Here is an 18,352-nt window from a genome sequence, read left to right on the forward strand (position 1 = left end):
CTGCAAGTTCCCCTCCAAGCTACACACCATCCTGACTTGGAACAATATTGCCCATTCCTTCAACGTCAAAATCCCGGAACTCCCTCCCTAACAGCACTGTGGGGTGTACCTACACCAGATGGACCCCAACGGTTCAAGAAATGCAGCTCACCACCACCTTCTCAAGGGCAATTAGGGATGGGCAACAAATGCTGGCCCAGCCAGAAATGCCCACGTCCCGTGAAACAATCAAATTTTTTTTAAAAACTGAAAAGTGAAAACAAGAAGTGCTGGAAACATTCTGCAGGTCTGGCAAGGACTGTGGAAAGAGAAACTGGGGTTAAGGTTTCAGGTCAAATCCTAAAAGGAAAACAAAGAGTAAAACTTGGAAAGTAAAGGCATCAGTAAAACCTGTCTGAACTGACTTTGTGCATCTTTAAATGGAACTCCAGTCTGAACTGATTTTTATTGGGATGTGAAAATTTTGAACTGTCTTTTCCTTCTGGGATGTGACTCTTCAGGTACGAGGGAGCCATATTCGACCTCAAAGGTTAACTGTGCTGTTTCCCTCTCTCTCTCTCTCTCTGCAGATGCTGCCAGATCTGCTGAGTATTTGCAGCATCCGCAATGCTTTGGAGAACAGTTTGGGGAAGCGCTGGGTGTTGAGTCTTCAGCGCGTCGCCAGGTGAGGCGCTCCAGGTGCTTCCCCCGCTGACCCCGCCCTCCCCTTCTCTGATTGGCGCGCACCCCTCCCCCCCCCCCACCCCCCGGTGACCCCGCCCTCCCCTTCTCTGATTGGCGCGCACCCCTCCCCCCAACCCCCGCTGACCCCGCCCTCCCCTTCTCTGATTGGCGCGCACCCCATCCGCCCACTGACCCCGCCCTCCCCTTCTATGATTGGCGCGCACCCCTCCACCCCCCCCGCTGACCCCGCCCTCCCCTTCTCTGATTGGCGCGCACCCCTCCCCCCTCCCCCCTTGGCCCCGCCCACGCCTCCGTGGTCGTCACACAGGAGGTGACGTTAGGCTGTCAACATGCAAAATGGCGGCTCATCATCGCCAGAACACCGCGGCGCGAAGGAAAGTCCAGGTAAGGATCGGGCCGACATCACTCCCTCCCCCTCCCCCACCACGCGCCGCTGGCGGACCCGGCTCCCGGCGATCGCGGGCACCAGCCGCTCGGAACCTCCGCCTTCCTCCTACACCTACCTCCCTCCCTGGCTGGCTGCCTCTCCCCGGGGCCTCTCTGCAGCCTGTTCAAATCAAGCGCCTGCAGCCGCTGCAAGGGGTTTGGGGGGGGGGGGGGCGGGGGGAGGAGATGGTGGGGGGGGAGGGGGTGCAGGAGACCGGACTCGTCCCGTTCCATTTATACATTGTCACGTTTCGATTTTCAGTAAACCCATCCATTTAAAATGAACAGAAATCTCCCGCTAAACCATCTGTAATCCCCTTGTGTCTTACTGTACGGAACCTGCTGTTCACTTGTTTCATCCTCAATCATCACCCTCCTGTATTTTTTTCTCTAGGCAATTCATTTCTATCGCACGGGGTGAGGACTTTGTACAAATCTTTTTAGATGAGTGAGATGTATAGCAATGGGGAGAGGGTGGGTTAATTGATGAAGTTTAAGCTGCTTGTCTGCTGGTGATTTGCCTATTTGTGCGGCAGCAATTAGGAGCCGGGCTTGCAATTTTGACCAGCGGGGTTCACATAGTGATGCTAGGGAAGTGATGCAGCGAGAGAGAGAGAGAGAGAGAGAGGCGCGACTCCTGTGGGGCATATACGCTGTGGCATAGGCCAGAAGGGTCGAATGGCCCGTTTCCGTGCTGTAAATTCTGTGAACCCCAAGGTTTTACCTGGTATTGTGCTTGTGTGATGCCTGTCATTTAATGCCTCACGTTGTTTGCAACAGTCACCCCCATCAACAATAGTCCCGGGGTTGTTACTTCACTTTTGATGTTCCGAGAAGTTGGGAGAATAGCATTAAGTAAATTGTTCATTCAGAGAGGTGGTGCAGACACGATGGGCCGAATGGCCCCCTGCACTGTTTAAAAAAACATTGAGATTCTGTGATTCTGCTGAAAGTGTCCATGAGAACACAATTCCAGTTGTATACTTTCTGCTAAGTGACCAAATCATGCATTGTGCACCACTGTTAACCAAATAACACCTTCCATTATAATAAAATACTGCTGATGCTGGAAATCTGAAACAAAAAATGCTGGAAAAACTCAGCAGGTCTGACAGCATCTGTGGAGAGATAGATAGAGTTAGCATTTTGGGACTCGAAACGTTAACTCTGGCTTTTCACAGATGCTGTCAGACCTGCTGAGTTTTTCCAGCATTTTTTGTTTTTGTTTGTAACAGCTTCCATTGATTTTTTTTTTAAATTGTCTTTCCAAATATCTAACACCTTCTCAGCAGAAAAGCAGAATAATATGTAAAATGTTCGACCAACTGAGTGGCCTAACCTAAAGTGCAGTCTCAAATGTTGCATTCTTTGGCCAAGTTTCATGCAGAGGCTTGTTGGAGCATGGGTTGTATTGTCACATGTGTTGGCTGAAGCAGAAACCATTGCACATTTAAGGGAAATTTGTACAAATCTTTGAAGATGAGTAAGATGTATAGCAATGGGGAGAGAATGGTTTATTGATGAAGTTTAAGCCGCTGTCATAAAGAGTGAGTACAGACTTCAGGGTCTGTAGGGCTTCCTCCTATTCTGAAACTTCCATGGTTCCTTTACAGCCACAAGGTATAAAGTTTTGTAAAGTTTGTGCAACAGATGACTGGACTGTGGCTGACTTCATTAAGCCAAGTGTTGGGATTAACTTTCTGGTTTACTTTTCTATCCATTTAACTGATGATGCAAAAGTAATTATTTCTGTGGTGAGTTATCAGCTACACAAAATCCCCTAGGTTCCAGTGACATTCACAAATCCTTAAGCTCTTGTCAAGAGATTTGTGAATTTATCCATACCTGCTGAGTTTTTTTTTGTTAGAACCCCGCAAGCTCCTTAGCTGGGCAGTGTTCCAGATTTGGGAAAATTCACTAAGTAGAAAAGCAAGCAAATCGCAGAAAAGTTTTAGAAATCACTAGTTTGCCCTCAGCTGGAGTATTGTACTGGACAATTCTGGGCACCTCACTTTAGGAAGGGTGTCAAGGAGGGGGTTTGAAGAAGACTTACGAGGATGATACCAAGGGGGACTTCATTATGTGGAGCGATTAAAGAAGCTGATAAAACCAGAAACTGTTGGAAATACCCAGCAGGTCTGGCAGCCTCTGTGAAGAGAGAAAGATTTAACATTTCAGGTCGGGGGTTCTTCATCAGAACTGCAGTAGGGTCACCAGCCTGAAATGTTAACTCTGTTTCTCTCTTCACAGAGGTTGCCAGACCTGCTGAATCTTGCCAGCATTTGGTTTTTATTTCAAATTTCCAGCATCTACATTATTCTACTTGTTAATTAACCTGTGATAAAATTAACCTGAGTCAAAATAACTAGAGAGGAACTGAGAAAATATTTCACATATGGCTGTAAAAATCTGGAAGACACTGTTTGATAGGATGATAGAATCAGATTCCATAGGAACTTTTAAAAGGCAATTAGACATGCACTTGTAGTGGACTAATTTGCAGGGAAATGGGGGAAAAGCTGAGGTGTAGGACTAAATTGGACAGTTCTGGGCATGACAGGCCAGATAGCTGCCTCCTGTGCTGTAAAATTCTATGCTATGTAACCACTGCATAAAAAATGCTTTCTGACAACTTTGGGCGTCGTTACATATCTGCTTGTGGCACTGTGCTTTCTTAGCTGTCTATCTTATGTTTTAACATGCTGTGATTTAGGTACCACTGTCACAGCTGAAATTCTTTGAGTCTGAAATAGTTTGTGGTAGCAATCGCATTCTCTACTGTCAGTGAGAAATACTGTACATCACTGCAGTACCCTACATCCCATGACATTGTATCACCTTGTGTTGTCAGTGTGCTGATTGCACTAGCCAGAACGCAGCACTACTAATCCAGCACACTATTAAGCTTGCAGTTTAAGAATGTGTTAGCTGCATCTTTGCAGTATCTGCCTGAACTTGGAGAATGCAACCTTATATGAATTGTGAGAAATAAACTTGCTGTATTCATATTAATTTTACAGTGAGCACTTCAGCACCTTGTTACACAAGAAGGCTAATATTTGATACAACAATGTGAAGGAAGCCCAGTTTATAAAGCTCAGGGCGTACAGATGCACCTTGGAAAGATTTTACACAATATTAAAGATAAGACAATTGGAAGAACAATTTAATCAGTATACCCAAGAGTTCTAGGTGTATTGATATCTTTCATCTTTCTGACGTGAAGTATTCACTTTCCTTACTTAGTTAGTGCAGGTCAGGGTTTGATTGCAAAATGGGCTAATTTAGTAGATGTGGTACTTTTTTGGAAAATATGAATCAGTAATCAATTCTGTTGCGGAATGGAGATTGAGGTTTTGTATATTTGGCACTTTGACCATGAACTGCGGTCCAAAATGAGCAATAGGACCAAGCTTATAAAATTGAATAGTCTGGTATTTTAAGTAGCATGGATAATGTACATCAATTGCACAGAATATGATGCATGCATCACTTGGTGTACTTTTTTTTTATTTTGCAGTCTTTGAAGGTCTGCAAAGTTAGGGGTGAAGGGAATGAAAAGGATTGCATAGAGGTGTTCAACAAAAACTTGAACTCTTCTGCAAAATTTGCCTGGTCGTAACCCCCTACCCACTGTAAATTTGGAGTTTTGGGCATTACAAAGAAAAAGTGTTTGGGATGAAATGAGCTGAAATGTAATTTTTATAAAATGCATGGTAAGAGATGAATGACAATTATGATGCTTTTCAATTGTTCCCATTTGATATTTTTCCTCTCATTTTAAATTAATTATAACGCTTATGGATGAAATAGGTTGATGTATGAGCATTTCCCTGAGATTTCAGTTTTGATGGAAAAGTTTTGCTTAGTCCTAAATAGTTCTAAAATATTGCACTCAAAATAGTGGTAGCTTGAGCTCCAAGGTTTAGCTGCAGGAAGACTGGGTGCCAGACAAACAGTTTGACAACACAACCACTCGATGGGTCAATTGAAGTGGTGGACTGGTAGAGATGAGTGTCAATAGCAGATGGCTGGAAGCAGAGCTCCGTTGATTTGGCCAAAAGACAACATTTGGATAAAAAGACTAAGGATGAATGCTTGGTGCGAACTACCGGTGGTTGGCTGAGGAGAGAAGCTATTGCTCGAGATAGTCTAGCTATAACGGGTAAGCTAAGAGTGGAAGCAAGCAAGGGCAATTCTATGGTTCGGGACAATGGAAGAGAAGTGTTGGAGAAAGGTCATATGATCAAGTGTGTCAAAAATTGACGAGATGAAGGTGAGAATTGATGCATCATAGCCACACTCCGGTTGTTTGTGACTTTGGTTAAGGCAATTTTGGTGCATTGTGCTGAGGGTTGGTCTTCTAATTGGAGGCATTCAGACGGGAGTGAGCATGGAGCTGGAAGTGGCCAACACATTCAAGGACCTTGCAGAGAAAAGAGCATAGAGATGAGGCAGTGGTTAGTGAGGACAGGAGTTAAAAGCAAATTTTCTTTGAGAGGAGCTGATGTCATTTTTGACAGGGGAACAATGCCTGAGGAGACAACCATTTGCAATCATTCCTAAAGTGAGGGGTAAAAGGTCATTTTGGTAATTGGGAGGTTTTTAGTGAGAATGGGGTCAGAGGAATAGGAGGTGGGTTTCCTGGAGGGAAGGTGCACAAGAGATTGGTGAGATTGAGCCCCATTGTTCAGCTTTGCTTGTGCTCCTGCTTTATTAGCCCGAAACCCACTCTACCTTCTAATTTTTCTCTTCCCACACATACCCCCACCTTGACCATCTGCTCCCTTGACCTCTTCCCATTAAATTGATGACCCACATGCTAGCTAACATTGTAAATGGTTTTGTGTCTTTGGGTACGATCACCCTCCCTTTCAGAACCAACATTGTCTTCAAGAAAGTTACCCCTAGACCTCTACTGTGCATCTCCAATGTTCCTTTAAGTTCTTAAATATATCACCTCTCAAACCTGTGTCCAGCTTTCCAGCAACTCCATGTTTAAACCTCTTCAGTTCCTGCCAAATAATTAAAATAGCCCTCCTCAAGGTCACAAATGACATTCTCTGATCACTGCTGCTGTTAGGTCAAATTATCCATCAGTTTAAAAGTTCCAAGGTAATTCATGTTTGTATAGTTGAGCATGCCTGTTTCACTGAACCTTGCCTCCAGAAGTCTGCTATTAGCACTTTAGAAAATTGTGCAATACCGTAGACATCGCCAAAGGTTCTGACAGAAACTAGCACTGTAAATACTGAAGTAACTAGCACATTACCTTATCTTCGAACTATGTTTAAAACTTTCCATTCTCAGCTTAAAGTTGCTGCGTCTGATCTGTTGGTGTCTTATCCTGATCCCCATGCCCCATTAAGCCAGTTCCTTGTCCTCCTTTCCCAATCTATTCCTTCTTTCAAATCGATAATTTTTCTCCATTCAACTGCCAACCCTATCCTACTCTGTGTTCTCCAACATCATTCAGTTTGTCGATCTGAATGGCAGAATTGCCAACTCTGCGTCTTCTATGTACTGCCGCAGAATCCTGAAAGTCTTATTTCCTTGACATCAGCTGGTTCTTTCTGTCTTTCAAATCCTAACAACAATTTTAACTTCCTACACCCAATGAGCTGATAGCCAATTCGATTCACTCCACGTGATACCAAGAAACGGCTGAAGGCGCTGGATACTGCAAAGGCAATGGGCCCTGACAATATCCCAGCAATAGTACTGAAGGCTTGTGCTCCAAAACTTTCTGCCCCACTAGCCAAGCTGTTCCAGTACAACTATAATACTGGCATCTACCCAGCTTTGTGGAAAATTGCCCAGGTATGTCCTGTACGCAAAAACCAGGACAAATCCAACCCAGCCAATTACCGGCCTATCAGCCTACTCGCGATCATTAGTAAAGTGAAGGAAGGGGTCATCAACAGTGCTATCAAGCGACACTTACTTAGCAATAACCTGCTCACTGATGCCCAGTTTGGGTTCCGCCAGGGCCGCTCAGCTCCTGACCTTGTTACAGCCTTGGTTCAAACATGGACAGAAGAGCTGAACTCACAAGGCGAGGTGAGAGTGACTGCCCCTGACATCAAGACAGCATTTGACAAGTGTGGCATCAAGGAGCCCTAGCAAAACTGGAGTCAGTGGGAGTCAGGGAGAAAACTCTCCACCGATTGGAGTCATACCTAGCACAAAGGAAGATGGTTGTGGTTGTTGGTGGTCAGTCATCTCAACTCCAGGACCTCAGGGTAGTGTCCTCGGCCTAACTATCCTCAGCTGCTTCATCAATGACCTTCCTTCCATCATAAGGTCAGAAGTGGGGATGTTCGCTGATGATTGCACAATGTTCAACACCATTCGCAACTCCTCAGACAGACTGAAAGACAGATACTGAAGCAGTCCATGTCCAAATGCAGCAAGACCTGGACAATATCCAGATTTGGGCTGACAAGTGACAAGTAACATTCGTGCCACACAAATGCCAGGCAATGACCATCTCCAACAAGAGAATCCAACCCGCCTTTTGATGTTCAGTGGCATTACCATCACTGAATCCCCCATATCAACATCCTGGGGGGTTACCATTGACCAGAAACTAAACTGGACTAGCCATATAAATACTGTGGTTACAAGAGCAGATCAGAGGCTAGGAAGCGTGCAACGAGTAACTCACCTCCTGACTCCCCAAAGCCTGTCCCCCATCCACAAGACACAAGTCAAGAGTGTGTTGGAATACTCTCCACTTGCCTGGATGAGTGTAGATCCCACAACACTCCAGAAGCTTGATACCGTCCAGGACAAAGCAGCCCGCTTGATTGGCACCACATTCACAAACTTTCACTCCCTCCTCCACCGTCGCACATTGGCAGCAGTGTGTAACATCTACAAGATGCACTGCAGGAATTCAAAAGCACCTTACAAACCCACGACCACCACCATCTGGAAGGACAAGGCCAGCAGATGGATGGGAATGCCACCACCTGGAAGTTCCCCTCCAAGGGGAGAAGGCGTGAGGGCAGATGCGCGGGAGATGGGCTGGACACGGCTGAGGACCCTGTCAACCACCGTAGGTGGAAAACCTCGGTTAAGGAAGAAGGAGGGCATGTCAGAGGAACTGTTTTTGAAAGTAGCATCATCAGAACAGATGCGACGGAGGCAAAGGAACTGAGAGAATGGGATGGAGTCCTTACAGGAAGCGGGGAGTGAGGAGCTGTAGTCGAGGTAGCTGTAGGAGTCGGTAGGCTTGTAATGGATATTGGTGGACAGTCTATCACCGGAAATTGAGACAGAGGGGTCAAGGAAGGGAAGGGAAGTGTCAGAGATGGACTGTGTGAAAATGATGGAGGGGTGGAAATTTGAAGCAAAAATAGTAAATTTTTCCAGGTCCTGACGAGAGCATGAAGCAGCACTAAAGTAATCATCGATGTAACAGAGAAAGAGTTGTGGGAGGGGGCCGGAGTAGGACTGGAACAAGGAATGTTCCACATACCCCATAAAGAGACAGGCATAACTGGGGCCCATGCGGGTACCCATAGCCACACCTTTTATTTGGAGGAAGTGAGAGGAGTTAAAGGAGAAATTGTTCAGTGAGAGAACAAGTTCAGCCAGACGGTGGAGAGTAGTGGTGGATGAGGATTGTTTGGGCCTCTGTTTGAGGAAGAAGCGGAGAGCCACCAGACCATCCCCGTGGGGAATAGAGGTGTGGAGGGATTGGATGTCCTTGGCGGTGAAGAGGAGACGGTTGGGGTCAGGGAACTGGAAATTGTTGATATGACGTAAGGTGTCAGAGGAATCACGGATGTAGATGGGAAGGGACTGGACAAGGGGAGAGAGAAGGGAGTCAAGATAGCGAGAAATGAGTTCCGTGGGGCAGGAACAGGCTGACACGATCGGTCTGCCGGGACAGTTCTGTTTGTGTATTTTGGGTAGGAGGTCGAAGCAGGCCGTCTGAGGTTGGGCAACTATCAGGTTGGAAGCTGTGAAAGGAAGATCTCCAGAGGAGATGAGGTCATTGATAGTCCTGGAAATAATGGCTTGATGTTCAGTGGTGGGGTCATGGTCCAGGGAGAGGTAGGAAGTAGAGGTCAGTGCACCAGACAACAACAGCACCACCCTTGTCAGCGGGTTTGATGACAATGTTAGGGTTGGACCTGAGAGATCGGAGTGCAGTAAGTTCAGAGAGAGACAGGTTAGAATGGGTGAGAGGAGCAGAAAAATTGAGACGACTAAAGTCGCGCTGACAGTTCTCAATGAAAAGATCAAGAGGAGGTAAGAATCCAGAGGGAGGGGTCCAGGTGGAGGGAGAATATTGGAGGTGGGTAAAAGGATCCGTTGAACCGGGAGAGGACTCCTGCCCAAAGAAGTGAGAACGGAGACGAAGACGGCGGAAGAAGAGTTCAGCATCGTGCCGAGCCCAAAATTCATTGAGATGAGGGTGTAAGGGTATGAAACTAAGTCCTTTGCTGAGCACTGAAAGTTCAGCATCGGAGAGGGGAAGGTCATGGGGTATAGTGAATACACGGCTGGGGCTGGGATTGGAAGATGGGGCGGGGACGGAGGGACAGGCAAGGATGGAGGATCCTGGATGGGTGTTGGTGTCGATGAGTTGTTGGAGCTTGCGTTCCTTAGCACTTGAGAGAAAGAGAAAAAGTTTCTTGTTGAGGCGTCGGATGAGACGAAGAATAAAATGAAACCGGGGACACGCACAGCTTTGAAAAAGGGTGCAGTGGTGCTGCTGGAGGGAGAGGTCGAGTGTGTTCATATGGCGGCACATGGCACTGAGTGTGGATTTCAGAATGTGTTTAGAGGGGTTTGTTTGCTGGGATGCAGCCAAAGCTCTTTAATTAAATATCACGCTTTCACCCCATCATCTAAATTTCTTGTGTTTATTTTTTATTTAGTTGTTTGCTATGGACATTATTTCTTGAACTTACGTGGTCCAAATATGTATTATTCGCATTTTTTCCCTTTCCTCCATTCCTGTTGCATTGAAAGACATTACAATCCATTATTGTTACTTCTTTTACCACTTATTACTTCCTGGGAACTACTCCTCTCTTTGGGTTTCCTTCTTGAAATCTTAAGTCTGGGTTTTCAAAAGCCTTGGCATCAACTAATGACTAATTTCTTATTTATCAAGTCCTCTATCATTTTTCCTTTTCGCCCTTTGTGTGGCCTTTTGCTTTGTTTTCAATTTTAAAGGATAACCTAAAATAGTGAACCAAAAGTGCTCCCACTACTTTAGTTTGGTTATCTTCCCTGGGAAAATTCCTCCTGCATAATGTGGCAAGAGTAGGAACATGTTAAATGCAATGTTGACTTGAATATTATCCAAGTTTTGCTGTGCATAATGAAATAGACCTTTACAAACCTTTACACTAGACCTTTAGTGACTGGAAACCAGTGTCCTGTGGCGTACCACAGGGATCTGTGCTGGGTCCCCTATTATTCGCCATTTATATAAACGACATAGATGACTATTTGGGGGGCAGGATTAGTAAGTTTGCGGATGACACAAAGATTGGCCGGGTGGTTAACAGCGAGGTTGAGTGTCTTGAGCTACAGGAAGATATAGACGGGATGGTCAAATGGGCAGATAAGTGGCAGATGGAATTTAACCCTGAAAAGTGTGAGGTGATACACTTTGGAAGGAGTAATTCAATGGAAGTATTCAATGAACAGCATGACACTAGGAAGTTCTGAGGAACAAAGGGACCTTGGCGTGTGTGTCCATAGATCCCTGAAGGTGGAGGGGCATGTTAGTGGGGTGGTTAAAAAGGCATATGGGACACGCATTTATCAATCGAGGCACTGATTACAGAAGTAGGGAGATTATGTTGAAGTTGTATAGAACCTTGGTGAGGCCACAGCTGGAGTACTGTGTGCAGTTCTGGTCGCCACATTATAGGAAGGATATGATTGCACAGGAGGGGGTGCAGAGGAGATTCACCAGGATGTTGCCTAGGATGAAACATTTTAAGTTATGAAGAGAGGTTGGATAGATTGGGTTGTTTTCGTTGGAGCAGAGAAGACTGAGGGGCGACCTGATCGAGGTGTACAAGATTATGAGGGGCGTGGACAAGGTGGACAGAGAGCAGCTGTTCCCCTTAGTTGAAGGGTCAGTCGCAAGGGGACACAAGTTGAAGGTGAGGGGCAGGAGGTTTAGGGGGGAGTGTGAGGAAGAACTTTTTTACCCAGAGGGTGGTGACTGTCTGGAGTGCGCTGCCTGAGAGGGTGGTGGAGGCGGGTTGCCTCACATCCTTTAAAAAGTACCTGGGTGAGCACTTGGCACGTCATAACATTCAAGACTATGGGCCAAGTGCTGGTAAATGGGATTAGGTAGGTAGGTCAGGTGTTTTTCACGTGTCAGTGCAGACTCGATGGGCTGAAGGGCCTCTTCTGCACTGTCTGATTCTGTGAATCTATGCAAAGTTCACTGCCAAGGTACTGGGATCTTTCAGTAGCCCCATGACCAGTAACAATTGTGGATATAATCTGCCTTTGACTGCAGAGGATGTGTTTTTTTTACAGTGAAGCAATGGTGTTTAGTCGGGTGGTTTGCAGGGCATTTGACATAAATTGAGATGATGCGTAATACCACAGTGGCTCTCAACATTCAGGATAAATGTGCAACCTATTCCATTTGCTGCAGATATCCATTTGACCTTGATACCTGTTTTGAGTGTACAGGCAAAGCGAAGCACAGAATATGCTCAATTAAACATTGAAAAGTTCAGAACTTCACTCTTATCTGCCAAGTATTAGTATTATAGGATAAAATTGGCCTGTTGGATCATGAAAAATTTGAATGTGGCCCAGTGGTCTACCTGGCAGTTTTCCAGACTTCATAATCTTTGAAGTTTTAAGCAGTTTGCTTCACAAAAGATTAGCTTTGAAATGTTTGAAGTCAAAATAGTGCAAGGCCATCTTTTTGAAGTGGTCTCTGTAATTCTGATCGATCAATTCAAACTTTTTAAATATATTCTTTCATGTGATGTGAGCATTGCCAGCTAGGCCAGCATTTGTTCCCCATCCTTAATTGCTTTTGAGAAAGAGGGGTGAGCTGCCTTCTTGAACTGCTGCAGTCCATGAAGTGTAAGTACATCTGCAATGTTGTTAGGGAGGGAGTTCCCTAAGGTACATCTTGTAGATGATACACAGTGCTGCCATTTGTGCATTGGTGGTGGAGGGAATCAACGTTTAAGTTGGTGGATGCCAATCAAGCAGACTGCTTGTCCTGGTTGGTGTCAAGCTTCTTGAGTATTGTTGGAGCCACACTACAGGTAAGTGGAGAGTCTTCCATCACACTCCTGACTTGTGCTTTGTAGATGGTGGACAGGCTTTGGGCAGTGACTCAGAATCACAATTATTACAGCACAGAAGGTGGCCTTTTGGCCCATTGTGTCTGTGCTGGCTCTCCGAAGGAACGATACACTTCGTGCCACTCCCCCACCTTCTCCCCATAGCCCTGCACATCCATCCTTTTCAGATAATAATCCAATTCCCTCTTGAATGCCTCGATTTGACTAGCTTCCACCACATTCTCAGGCAGTGCACCCCAGATCCTAACCGCTCGTTGTGTGAAAAAGTTTCTCCTCATGTCTCCATTGCTTCTTTTGCCAATTACCTGTCTCAAGAGTTCCAGCCTCTGACCTGCTCTTGTAGCTGCAGTACTTATATGGCTAGTCCAGTTCAGTTTCTGGTCAGTGGTAACCCGCAGGATATTGATTGTGGAGCATTCACTCATGGCCTTGAATGACAAGGAGAGATGCTTAGATTCACTCTTATTGAAGATAGTCATTGTCCAGTACTTGTGTGAAGCGAATGTTACTTGCTACTCATCAGTCCATGCCTGAATATTGTCCAGGCCTTGCTGCAGATGGACTCGAACTGCTTCCATAACCGATGAAAAACAAAAATACCTGGAAAAACTCAGCAGATCTGACAGCATCTGCGGAGAGGAATACAGTTAACATTTCAAGTCCGTATGACTTCACCAGAACTGGTGAAGAGTCATACAGACTCGAAACATTAACTGTATTCCTCTCTGCAGATGCTGTCAGACCTGCTGAGTTTTTCCAGGTATTTTTGTTTTTGTTTCGGATTTCCAGAGTCTGCAGTTTTTTGCTTTTATCTCAGTAACCAAGGAGTTATGAATGGTGCTGAATATTGTGCAATCATCAACGAACATTCCCACTTCTGACCTTATGATGGGGGAAAGTAATTGATGAAGCAGCCGAAGATGGTTGAATCTAGGACACTACCCTGAGGAACTCCTGCAGCAATGTCCCAGGACTGAGATGATTGACCTCAACAACCACAGCCATCTTCCGTTGTGCTAGGTTTGACTCCAACCAGTGGAGAGTTTTCCCCCTGATTTCCATTGACCCCAATTTTGCCAGGATTCCATGTTGCTACACTTGGTCAAAAGCTGCCTTTAGGTCAAGGGCAGTCACTTCATTAATGTTCACTAAAATTGTTCTAACAGTGCCGAGTGCTGAGAATGTGGAACGCAGTACTCCATGAAATGGTTGAGGTAAATAGCAGAGATGTATTTAAGGGGATGTTAGATAAGTGCATGAGGAGAATGGAATAGAAGGATATGTTACTTAGAAGAGATGAAAGCCTATTTCTGCACTATAAATTTAACGTAATGTAAATATAAAAATACTTAACAATGCATGCTCCTGTACAAACATTTCTTGAGTGTGTGTAAATGTTATTCTGTAGTTTGCTTCACTACTGTGGAGACCAAAATATTTAGAGTCCTGTGTGAACCAGCTGCCATCTTCAAAGCTTCTTGGAATGCAAAAATACTTTTGACGTTTGGAAGGATAAAATGATTCAAGAAATCAGTGGCACCTTTCAGCTACTGAAAGGATTAATTCTCATTCTGTCAAAATATACAATACAACATGCAACCCATTAATAAAAATCAACATGAGTAATTATTGGAGATGTAATTCTTAAATGTAAAGGGCAAGTGAATTGTGTACTCCCAATGCAGTATGTTTTTTCATCCCATAATTGGATCCTATGCTGTGCATAGTCAATATCATGTTAATTGACTCACTTTAATATATGTTAGGATAATTTGTAAACCATGATATGGAATTTTCTCTTAGCGGCAAGAGAGCAAGCCCAGTTGCCTCCAGAGTTTTTGCAGGCTTGTCAGCGGAGATCTCCGGTCATCCGTGTCTCTCCTCTCCAGAGGATCCATGGTGCATGTGAACAGGGCATGCAACAGCGAGGCTGTTCAATTAATCATATTGAAATATCCTCACTGAGACAAACAGAGACTAAAGCAGGAAGATGTTTTAAAAAAAGGAAATGTAAGTAACATTTGAATAATGCATGGGAAGTGAAATAGAGTGGGAAATGTAGTTGGGTTTGAGAGAGATAAAAGATGAAAATAAAAAGTTTAACGTTCAATTTTTATTTTTAAATTTGTAATTTTCTTGAGGGAATGAGGCTCCACATGTAAAATTAATTTTTCAGGGCAAAAGAGGTTGTTCAGCAATTATCACCTGTTACGCCACTTCAAAACTCACTTACTCCTAAATGTACCAATCCTGACTTTTTCGGCCATTTTATACATAACTAACTGGTAAGTACCCAAGATTCATGGCATCATAGTGATTTCAATACCAAATCTATTGGCGAGGCCCACAGCTGTGGGAGGAGTGGGAATCTCTGATAGGAGCTTCTGGATTTCCGACTAACTGCACATGTGAGGACGACAAAAGTTGCTATCAGATTTTCTTTAATAGCAACAATTGCCGATAGCTTTGCTTTCATTATTACAGCAAATCCCAGGCCATTATGTTAACTTCTATGGATTTTTACCCTGTGGAGAACAGCTAAGTGTTCCATTAATATGAGGAGCTTTCTGATGCATGCTTGGATAGCACATCATAAAGTGGAAAATATCATGACACCTTTAAGAAGTGGATAATTTATTAAAGATTAAGTCATTATAATTCATTTAAAAGCAAACAATGGGAGGTGGAAGGTTTCAAAGGCTGTTTTGGAGAGCTAGAATGTCAGTTTTAGAAACAATCCATAAGTTAATTTTCACTTTGTATAATTTATTATTGGGATTTGTATTTGTTTCACTAATTGTACAATGCCACTAACAGCAGTATGCTATATCCTAATCTAATTCATTTTTATTTATTCACAGGATGAGGGTGTCGCTGGCTAGACCAGAATTTATTGCCCATCCTTAATTGCCCTTGAGAAGGTGGTGGTGAGCCACCTTCTTGTACCCCTGCAGACCATCTGGTGGTAACAGCACAATGCTGTTAGGGAGGCAGTTCCAGGATTTCGACCCAGTGACAGTGAAGGAATGACAATATACTTCCAAGTCAGGGTGGTCTTGCTTGGAGGGGGAATTGCAGGTGGTGGTGTTGCCATGTGTCTGCTGCCCTTATCCTTCTAGGTGGTAGAGGTCATCGGTTTGGAAAGTGCTGTTGAAGAAGCCTTGGTGAATTGCTGCAGTGCATCTTGTAGAGTGTGTGCACTGCTGCTGGTGGTGGAGTGCATGCCAATAAAGCGGGCCTACTTTGTCCTGGATGGTGTCAAGCTTCTCGAGTATTGTTGGAGCTGCACTCGTCCAGGCAGGTGGAGAGTATTCCATCACGCTCCTGACTTGTGCCTTGTAGCTAGTGAACAGGCTTTGGGGCAGGCAATGGTAACCCCCCAGGATATTGTTAGTGAGGGATTCAATGATGGTAATACCATTGAATTGCAAGGAGAGATGGTTTGATTCTCTCTTGTTGGAGTTGTGCGTGGTGCAAGCCTGAATGTAGTCCAAGTCTTGCTGCATATGGACCTGGGCTGTTCCCATATCTGAAGAGTTGCGAATGGTGCTGAACATTGTGCAATCATCAGCACACAACAAGGGCAGTTTTCCTCCTGATTCCCATTGACCCCAGCTTTGCTAAGGCTCTTGATGCCGCAAATGCTGCCTTGTCAAGGGCTGTCAGTGTTATCTGACTCCCTGATGTTCTTTTGTCCATGTTGGGAAAGGTTTGGAGCTGAGTAGCCCTAGCAGAATCCACACTGAGCATTACTAAGCAGGTTATTGCTGAGTAAGTGCCGCATGATGCCACTTTCCATCACTTTGCTGATGATCGAAAATAAACTGATGGACTAGTAAGTGGCCAGGTTGCATTTGACTTGCTTTTTGTGCAGGATATACCTGAGTAATTTTCCACATTGCTGGGTAGATGCCAGTGTTGTAGCTGTACTGGAACAGCTTGGCTAGGGGTGCGGCAAGTTCCGGAGCGCACATTTTCAGTACTATTGCCAGAATGTTGTCAGGGCTCATAGTCTTTGGGGAGGCGGTAGCGTAGTGGTATTGTCACTGGACTAGTACTCCAGATACCGAGGGTAATGCTCTGGGGACCCGACAGAATCTCACCACAGCAAATGGTGAAATTGGAATTCAATAAAAGACCTGGAATTTAAAAAAAGTCTAATGATAACCATGAAGCCATTGTCAATTGTTGTAAAAACCCATCTGGTTCACTACTGTGCTTTAGGGAAGGAAATCTGCCATCCTTATCTGGTCTGGCTTATATGTGATTCCAGACCCACAGCAATGTGGTTCGCTCTTAAGTGCCCTCTGAAATGGCCAAGCAAACCACTCTGTTCTCAAGGGCGATTAGGGATGGGCAACAAATGCTGGCCCAGCCAGTGACGCCTTCGTCCCATGAATGAATTTAAAAAGAAGTATCATTTCTTGATATCACGTGGAGTGAGTCGAATTGGCTGAAGACTGGCATCTTGTGTTGCGGGGGATCTAATTTGAAGTGGCAGTAATGAGCTCGATGGGGGCATAAGTTAATTATTTGTAGCTGGAAGTAAATATTTGGCACTAATTTTTAGGATAGTCAAAACATTTTTTTGAACCTCGGAAGTTTTTAAGATTGTAATTTTGCTCAGATTATTAAAATTAAATTGAGAGATTGTGAAATGCCCTGAATTCTTCAGCTTAACCTGCTATCATCAGTTGTAGCAAACCTAATACCAGGAATGACCCATGCAGAAGGGCAAAATCTGCAGCCTGTACTATCATCTATTTGTCATACTTGGAGCCAGTAGAGGTTTCACAAGCCCATCATTACATTTTACATAACTCCAAGCAGCAACATTGGCAGATTTGAAAGCAAAAGCAGTGGATGGTTTAGATTTCCCTTCTTGCCTGCAGGTTGTCTTAGTGAGCACTTTGTACAAATTGCTGGCATGTGTTTCTTAAACAGAAGACAAAGGCTTCCTTACCGATTTTTTAAAATTTATTTTTACAGGACGTGGGAACTGCTGGTCAGGCCAGCATTTATCATCCTTGAGAAGGTGGTGATGAGCTGCCTTCTTCAACCGCTGCAGTCCATGTGGTGTAGGTATACTCACAGTGCTGTTAGGGAGGGAATTCCAGGATTTTGACCCAGCGACAGTGAAGGAAAGGTGATATTTTTCCAAGTCAGGTTGTTGAGTGGCTTGGAGGGGAACTGCCAGGTGCTGGTGTTCCCATGTGTCTGCTGTCCTTGTCCTTCTAGATGGTAGAGTTTTTTGACTCTAACCAAAAAATTAGCTTCTGTTGTCAGCTTGGGCTGACAAGTGGCAAGTAACACTTGCGCCACACAAGTGCCAAGCAATGATCATCTCCAACAAGAGAGAATCCAGCCATCGTCCCTTGATGCTCAATGGCATTACCATCACTGAATCACCTACCAACAATATCCTGGGGGCTACCATTGACCAGAAACTGAACTGGACTAGCTATATAAATACTGTGGCCACAAGAGCAGGTCAGAGGCTAGGAATCGTGCGGCGAATAACTCACCTCCTAACTCACCAAAGCCTGTCCACCATGTACAAGACACGGGTCAGGAGTGTGATGGAATACTCCCCACTTGCCTGGATGATTGCAAACACCTCCACCACTGACGCACAGTAGCAGCAGTGTGTACCATCTACAAGATGCACTGCAGAAACTCACCAAGGCTCCTTAGACAGCACCTTTCAAACCCACAGCCACTGCCATCTAGAAGGACCAGGGCAGCAGATGCATGGGAACACCGCCACCTGCAAGTTCCCTTCCAAGCCACTCACCATCCTGACTTGGAAATATATCACTGTTCCTTCACTGTCGCTGGGTCAAAATCCTGGAACTCCCTCCCTAACAGCACTGTGGGTATACCTACACCACATGGACTGCAGCGGTTCAAGAAGGCAGCTCACCACC

At 44.9% G+C, this 18,352-nt stretch overlaps 1 protein-coding gene across 1 annotated transcript in view; it reads left to right on the top strand.

Moving 5' to 3' along the window:
• The first annotated feature begins 984 nt into the window (after positions 1-984).
• LOC121276407 (WD repeat-containing protein 48) overlaps positions 985-18,352 on the top strand; it is a 124,300-nt gene continuing 106,932 nt past the window's right edge. Inside the window, exon 1 of the mRNA XM_041184759.1 lies at positions 985-1,068. Within this exon, the coding sequence (XP_041040693.1) occupies positions 1,021-1,068 (48 nt within the window). The 5' untranslated portion in view covers positions 985-1,020. The remainder of the gene's footprint in view (positions 1,069-18,352) is intronic.

Source organism: Carcharodon carcharias, chromosome 3 (assembly GCF_017639515.1).
Source record: "Carcharodon carcharias isolate sCarCar2 chromosome 3, sCarCar2.pri, whole genome shotgun sequence".
Taxonomy (NCBI): Eukaryota; Metazoa; Chordata; class Chondrichthyes; order Lamniformes; family Lamnidae; genus Carcharodon; species Carcharodon carcharias.